This window comes from Patagioenas fasciata, chromosome 2, assembly GCF_037038585.1.
Source record: "Patagioenas fasciata isolate bPatFas1 chromosome 2, bPatFas1.hap1, whole genome shotgun sequence".
Lineage (NCBI taxonomy): Eukaryota > Metazoa > Chordata > Aves > Columbiformes > Columbidae > Patagioenas > Patagioenas fasciata.
This window is the reverse complement of record NC_092521.1, coordinates 35,574,189-35,582,663: the sequence shown is the minus strand read 5'-3', so window position 1 is coordinate 35,582,663 and position 8,475 is coordinate 35,574,189. Positions and strand designations below refer to the sequence as shown.

General features: G+C 38.0%; 1 protein-coding gene across 14 annotated transcripts in view; it reads right to left on the bottom strand.

The window, feature by feature from the left end:
* Positions 1 to 481: 481 nt before the first annotated feature.
* EYA1 (EYA transcriptional coactivator and phosphatase 1) overlaps positions 482 to 8,475 on the bottom strand; it is a 167,139-nt gene continuing 159,145 nt past the window's right edge. For all 14 annotated transcript variants that reach the window (XM_065832068.2, XM_071804005.1, XM_071804007.1 and 11 more), the window contains one exon: positions 482 to 872. In XM_065832068.2, the coding sequence (XP_065688140.1) occupies positions 792 to 872 (81 nt within the window). In that variant the 3' untranslated portion in view covers positions 482 to 791. The remainder of the gene's footprint in view (positions 873 to 8,475) is intronic.

The following is an 8,475-nucleotide window of genomic DNA, read 5'->3' as shown; positions in this document are numbered from 1 at the left end:
CAACAAGGCATTACTATCTTTCAATAGCATTTACCTTAACAATATGTAAAAGAATCATTCATTATTACAAATTTACACAAAAAATTCTTCCTGTACATGATTGTCTCAGTGATGTACCTATTAGTTTAAATTAGACTTATTTTAAACTACTCTGTAATGTGCTAAAATCAAAAGTAGTTGCTGTACCATACGGCAAAGGCTTATAATAGCCTTTAATCCTATTATACATAACCTCAGTTACATGATGTCAAAATATAGTCTGTTCATAAATAAGTAAAGATGTACAGAGTACCCTGGGTATGAGAAACCAAAAAGTAAACCTTCTTTACAAGAAAATTACTCCACTGGTATTTTGAAAAATCTCAGTCTTCATTGTGCAATCAAGTTTGCTGTGTTGAAGAAACGGTGTGTGTCACATTGAAGAGTGTAAAAACTACAAAGCATTTGCAGGTCCTTTTATTTTTCTTCACAGGCATGAACCTTTTACTTCTTTTTTTTTTTTTTCTCTTTTTCCTTCTCTACTTCTTTTTGGTAGCAAATACGGTAAAGATGAGCTCTTCAAATGTTTGCATGGCTTATTTTCATTGGACTCGCAGTACCAGAGCCAACAGCTGTTCTGAAGAAAAAGACATGCTCCTCTGTTTACTGAAAGGGCAAGGGTTAAGACCAATTGCAGCTGTATGTCAACATGTTGAAATCACAAAGTTCCGTAGTCCAATGCTGACACAAGACACAGGCATCCCATCCATGGGCAGAAGGAGGCTCTGGGGTTTCAAAGTGCTGCTGAGCTGCTACAAGTACTCCAGTTCCAAGGCATGGTGAAGGGCCATAAGGTCAGAGTGGCTCGAGATCCTCCAAAATGGCATCGCATGCTGTGAACAGCACAGACAACATGTAAAAATAACCCCAAGCGTTCTGGTATTTAGACCCACCCACTGTTTTTTTGCAAAGATAAGGGAACACCGCGAGGAGAGAAAAAGAGCTCTTGAAACTTCAAACCCTTCACATTTATCTCTGGTTTCACTGATCCACCCCCTCAGCATATATTCTCAATAACACCAAATCTATTTACCAATGGGAACAACAGCAAACATGTCAGGAGGTCATAAGGCAGGGAGGGGTTTCTCATCTCTTTATGAGAAAAACAGATTTCAGCATGTGGCAGAAGAAAATATTATTTCTAAAACAAAATACAGGAAAAATGACCTGTACACGAAGCAGGTAGGTTGAGGAAGGGAACATCATTTGATTAAAAAAAAGGGGGAGGAGGAAATATTATTTACTATCAAAATGCGTTTGTTCCTTGTGGAACTATCCCTGGGAGGTGAATTAAGAACATAGCCATGGTGATTCAGACTAGCTCATGTGTTGCTCACATCTCTTTGAAAGGAGTTTTATCCCTGTGCTTTGTATAACATCACACATTGTTAGCACTGATCTTAAAACATCTTTTCCATATGGGACAAGTTTAAAATAAATACATTTTTTTTTCCTATTAGCTGCAATAAAATCTGTCTGGAGCACAAATATGTTTGCAAGCAACCTGAACAAACCAAAACCACAAATACCAGGAAAAAGCACACATTACTTTATCCATGAAGAGTAAAAATCTGAATAAGAACTACCCTTATACTGCAAACCAGGGGTTATAGTGTCAGCAAGAACCTTTGCACAAATAATGACAGTAATAATAAAGATAACCATCAGCTTTCTTCAGAAAAATAGTCTATAAATGCCATGGGAAAAAAGTTTCAACTCAACAATATTGTGAATGTGGTCATGTTCACCTTTTCATTGGGTGAGTCTGTGTTCTGGCACCTTTAGGAGGCAAACCACAAGCAATTTATTATCGAAATAGCTTCTGAGTTCCCCAAGCACTTTATCTATGACTTCACAGAAAGGCTTTCTTCATACTCCTCCAGCAATTCCAGAGCAAATTCCTAATTCTACTGAAATCAGTGGCAAAATTAATATCTTCTGATTATCACTTCTATGATGATATTATTTTTTTTTTCATTCGGGTCTTCTCAAATTTTAAGCTAGAGAACAATCTTGAAAACAATGTGAAACTCTCTGTTTCCAGCTGCATGTTTACTGTATGTACTGTAATTTTACCTTATACCTATCTCACAAGGCAAACACCTTAGCACAGAGCCTCTCATATTTTTGTTTTTAGAAGCTCAGGTCAACATCTGTCTGTCAGTGTATAAATAACTATCATTTTTTAGAAGAACGCTGCTTCAATCCAGATAATGACGTGATGATGAACTGGGTTGAATGTACAGATTAAAGCAGAGATTAAAAAACCCCCCCAAAAACGTAACCATGTAAATAGGGGCAAGTCTCTCTGAAGTCAAAAGGCAACTGTTAACGAACAATCAACTGGTGCTCTTGTGTGAGTCAGAGAAGATAATGTTGAATTAATCAATATTAATAAGCAAGACTAAAAAGCACTGTAAGGAATCAGGAAAATGAGCACCCAGTGCAGGACAAATGTTAGCAAGTGCAGTTACGCAGTAAGAAGGAGTGCAGAGTGAAGGAGGAGCTGGTGAGCATCCAGTGCCCATGTTTCACTTCAGAAGAGTTCTAGTTTGGCATCACGGAAAAAGTGCCCATTAGCTGTTGGAGAGCATTTGGTGAGCACCTGGACAATATATTCTTGTCTAGTTCTATCCAAAATAAATCTTCCCCTTCCCCTCCCTCCCCGCCTCTCTAAAACCAGTCAAGGATGTTAATCAAAGCATGGTAAGGAGGAATGATGGGAAGATCTATTTCAATATGACACCCCTGATCTGAATTAAAATGTAATATGGATGCATAGACAAATGCTCACATTCAGACTATGCCTAGCTTTTAAAGCAAAGAAATTTCTTCAGGAAGAAAATGAAATTACTCACAATGAAGCACCATTGGAAGAGTTTCTGTTCTGCTTTGCTTAAGTCTAGATTGTTACAAAGCCTTGAGAAACAGATGACTAAATCTCATGATGTGAGATGTTGTTGGAGCAAGTATTTATTATGCTTCCAAAACACTTTTATACATTATGCCTTTCCTTAAGAAGGACATGTCGAAAACTGACTACAACATCTATTATTTCTACATCTTCAACCTAGACTTCCATTGTACTGTCTCTATGCTCCACCAACAACAGAAATGATATGCCATTAGCTCATTGACTTGCAACTCCACATCCCAGTGTCTTCCCTCTGTTACCTTATACAGATAGTCTATCCTCTCCACTCCATCAGGTCAGACACTGCTGCTTTCTGACTCAAATCTTTCCCAAAGATTCATCTCAGGAAATGAACCAGCAAGAGCGAAACAAAATAAAAATCCCTAATCCTGACATTCTCCAGGCTTTCTAAAAGCTTCTGTACACCTATCTCTTATTTAGGCTCTGAGACCTTTCTGGCAGAATTTGTAAGATCTAAGAGGGGTGTTACATCAAGGACGAAGGGGAACAGGTTTGTGCTCACTGCAGGTCTGTGCAGTGTGTACCAGCTGACTGCACTTGCTCGGCAGTGCTCAGCCATGCTGCCTCCGTTTCTTGTGCGGCTGCTGTTTCCCCCTTCTCTCACAAGTCCCCTGCCAGGCAGGACCTCTCTGCTCTGCCTTTCCACTAGCCATAGCTCTCAGCGTCTCTTAGTCAGCTTGGCACCAGCTCTGCCTCAGACACTGGGTCAGGGAGGCGTAAATAGCACACCTAACATGTGGCATGGCAAAGAGTTGGGTGGACACCTGACTTTCAGTAGTGTCTTTGTAGAAGCCAAGAGTCAATGACATGGACGCCCTTCAAGGTCAAGCAGCAAACTAATGAATAGGGAGAACTGTAGTAATAAATCCTTGGCTTCCAGCTCCCACTTCATGCAGTTCCAGCATTATATTGCTTCCCTAGTAACAACCTCAGCATCACAGAGTGTACACACACCAGGCAGCTAGGACAGTTAAAGACTCTGATTGATTTAACAGAAGGTTTAGCTTCTGTTAAATCAAATCACAGCAGTTCTTTCTAGATGTCCATATGCAGTATCAAGTTTTGGATTACCCTTGGCTGTTTATGGCCAGATTCTAAACCAAAACTTTAAGTGGTCATTATTTTAGCTATATCTTTCTATTTCAAATTCACTTAAGTCTCCTCTGTTTCATTTATGTCAGTCTGTGAAAGGAGTATGACCTCCATTTACTCCATATAATTACAGGAGTGAGGTATGGATTTATTCTAGGGAGTCCCATGAAAACAAAGAGGTTGCATATACCTCAGGATTATAATTATTTTCAGTTCTCCTGCATATAGGTCAAAAGACCAGCAGCACACTCCCAAGAAATGAAGCACGCCAGGAACGCAGTGGCTGCAGGGGGCTGGAATCTGCCCTGGCGCTCTGTGCACAGCCAAAGGCGGCTGATTGAGATCTCTATCAGTCTGACCCTATGGCACAGCCCCCATAGCTAAGAGGATGCGAAACAAACCTGATACATATCTATATATATCTATATGCATAAGTTTGTGTAGGTATATAGAGTCACACACGTATGTGTTCATATATATGCATGTGTGTTCATGGGGTATGTACTGTAATTTTCACTTTATCTAAGATAAGAAATTATTGCACAAAACTAAAACACGGAAGGTAACAAAATCATCATACAAAACCTTATACATCATTCCTGTATTATCACGTTTCAATTAACCACAACTATTCAGCCCTGTCAAAAGCGGTAACACACCCATGAGACAGAAGTACATATTTTCTTACCGAATGACCAGGGAAGAGATTCTTTGTATATATATTTACTAAATATTTCCTTTAGAAAGCCATCCCTGCCAACACTTACCAGGCATGTCATGTACAACACATGTCCTCTATTTTAAGCACACTGAGAAATGCTAATATCTCATTCACCGCTGTGGGAGAATGGACAACAAATGCTAACTGCTAATAAACAGGCAGTGTAACTGGATGCATTAGTATCTAAGAAAACTATAAGAAAGCTTTTTTTGTTGCATATTGGAGGAATATGCATCTAGATTGGCAGTAAAACAATGATTTTGTGTACTATTTCAATAGCTTCCAAATAAATAGGAAGCTTTTGTCTTTTAAAAAACATGAATTGTTTTGTTAATAACATGAAGTTCGGGAATAAACATATTTATGAACTTCTTATTTATTTAATTTTGATGACACTTTGAAATGAAATATGGTGGTAAAAGTTTGACTTTGTTTTTGATGTAAAAAACATGAAAAGTGAAATTATTAATTTAGTAAAACTAAAAATTATATTATTATTAAATAACATAAAAATATTAAGGAATTTTATTTCTGAAATAGAAACAATATTATTTTTCAGCATGTATTTACTAAAATAAAACTTCAACAATTTTATTCAACCAAATAAAGCGTATCCATTAGCACACGTGCAAAACAAAGCCATTTTTTTGAAAAGTTCAGACTATCCTCCTTTTCTTAAATGAATACATATTTATAGAAAAACCTAACTCCTGAGATATGTGATGGATTTGAATAGAAAACTCATCAGTTTCTGTCAGTATTTTTGTTGTGTTCCTGCCAGATTTGCTAAACGTCGTCTTTACTTCTTACCCCAAACCTGACCAGCACAGTGTGACTGTGAGCTTGAAAGCAGTGGCATATTGGATACCCATTTATATTCTATTTATTGCTACACAAAGATTTATGATTTTTCCTCCCAATTTCCCTCCAAGGCAGCATGACCATGTTGGAGACAAAGGGAGAAGTCGATTTGCCTGGGCTCTCCCGCCATCACCTGATGTAAAATCCAGCTCCTCAGTGCAGAGAGCCTCCTCCTTTGTCTCCTCTCAAAAATTAGAAATCCTTTGGAGGATTCTTCTAAGTAAAAAAACTCAGGAGTTTTGTGTTGTTTTTTGTTTGTTTATTTGTTTTGGTTTTGTTTGGTTGGTTTGGTTTTTTCTACTTTACGATTATGGCTCTAAAGGCAAAAGATGAACTCAAACAAAACAAAATGAAACAAAACACAAAACAAAGCAAAACAAATAAAATGCCAAGTCAGTGGAGTCTCTAGCAGAAAACCCCAGAAAATTATTCTGGGAATAGCTGTGTAACCACAGTAGTCCCCCCCCGAGCATCTTAGATGCGGCAGCCGCCCCGAGCACCTTTCAGCTCTCACACCGGGTCCTTTCTGTCCTCCTCTCCCTCTTTTCCCAGGGAAGCTGATCCAAATGTAGCAACCTCCGTGTGAACCCTGGCGTTCCAGCCACCCTGGCTGTGAGCTGAACCGATGCAAAGGGTAGGATTATTTCCCAGTCTGCAATGCACACGGCCTGAGAATTTTAATTGTCTTATAAAATGTTGTGCTGGAAGTGACAATTAACAGAGGTGTTGATACCACGGCTAGTCCTGCACTATGCGAAACATAAGAGTGTGTGGTTTCCTCAGTGTATTGTATTTATTTTCATTGATCAAAAGCGGCATTTTTCCAACAATGCATTTTGTCTTAAAAATGTCTCTCAAAAGAGCAATGATCTTTTAAACTATATTAAAAAGTTTCTATTGTTAAAATTTTACAATAATGACTATAATAAGAAGATTTTTTTTTAAAGTGTCCTTTTTTCCCCCTTTTGTTGTATTGACATAAATTAAAATCTTGCTTTACGATGAAGCAATCGATCAATTATTGGTAAACTATTTTTAGTAAAAAAATTTAACTTTCTTACCTCCTAAGCTAGAATTTCACGTCTTTTCACTACACAAACACAGAAAAAAAAAAATCTCTCAAATTAAGTAAATTTGAATTTATGTGCTCACTTAAAAATTCTCATTGTAGTTTACAGGTAATCAATGAAGTGCTATTTGAGCATTAAAGAAGGGTGTACTGTTTACAGTCTATGTGGTGCAAAGAAATGTACATATCCTAAAGGGCTTCACAACAGGTTAACACTTTCAGCAAAGTGCTGTACAAAGGGATAACATAAAAGCTGTCTCTGCTCCAAGAATATCACAAAACCCAACATGCTGACAGGAAGGAAGGTAGGAAGGAACCAGCTACAGGGTTCAGGGGATAAGCAAGGCAATGAGGTAGATCATGGGGCAGTTATGCTAATTTGGGTCAACAGGCTTTGGGTTTTTTTGTGGGGTTAAATCTTTGCTGTTTTGTTTGCATGGTCTCTGGAGAATGTCTAGGCTTTTTAATACAGCAATGCCATTTATTCCTGAGGCAGGGCATACATCTTTAAACTGAAGCACAGTATACACCAGTGTGCATCCCTATGCTTACTCCTCCTAATAAAGCTGAAAAGAACTTGAAGACCAGATAACCACAAAGACAACATCTGAGTTGGGAGCAGCTCCTGGTACCACAAGGCACTGAGCAGCTGTTGCTCTTGCAGGATGTGAAAGCCAAAACTTAAGAGGCAAATCCTGCTTTCACAGTGCGAAATAGTGAGCTCTTTTTTGGTGGAGTAAGAAGCAGGACAAGAATCACAGAAGCATTTTCCTTAATCAAATTAATATTTTTCTGCAGAAAAGCAGAGCTGCTGGCCTACTTATTGGCTTCTCTGGCATTACTGCAGCAGATAATTTAATCCAGAGCATCTAACATGCTTTGAATCTGAAAATTCCTTCCACCGAGAAAGAATACACAGAAGTAATGGCACAAAAGAACTTTCTATACTGCTATTCCTCCCAGTGACTAGAAAGGCTTTTTCTTATGCTTTTCTGAATCATGTTTCCTGTTGAAAAAAGCATTGAATTAGATAATGTTACTGAAAGGACTACTCCTGCCATTATCATATACAACACTATTTCACTGAGCAACAAAAAAGGAACAAAGTGGTGGTGGTGTTTTGTTTTTTTTTTTTTTTTACCCCCAATCTTAAATGTAGCTTTTAAAATGTAATCATTTACAGCGGGAAAACATTTCTCCACAAAAGATGAAAGGCATTTCTGAAGGAGAAAGGAGCAAACTATTCCTGTCAGTCCACCAAAGGGACATATGAAACTGAGACTCTGTGAAGCGCTGGGACACAAAACATGGATTTTATGAAGAAAAACCAGCAAACGGTTGTAAAACGCCATGCGGACTAATTAATTTCACTTCTCCAATTTAGAAAGTTACAGTGGAAACACATACAGAACCATCATTGAGAGCCTTATGCTAAAAGAAAAGCTGTGTAAAAGCAATTTACCTGTAAAAGGAAGCAAGAACAGAAATGCCCCATTTCCTACTCTTTCTCCTACTGTTCAAATAGCCAAAATTATGCCTCATTCCTTCAAGCAAAGACTTTATATCTGCTGTACTTTGGTAGGATAGAAAAGCCAGGAATAATGCCTATTATTTGTCATGGAGAAGAATTACTTTGTATGGATTCTATTCCACACTGGGGAAAAAAAGAGTCAATTTTTTCCTTCTTTCCAGCAGAAAGCAAAAAATAATAAAGACATTCAACTAGTATCCTATGGTCAGTTAACTGAGGTTATGAAT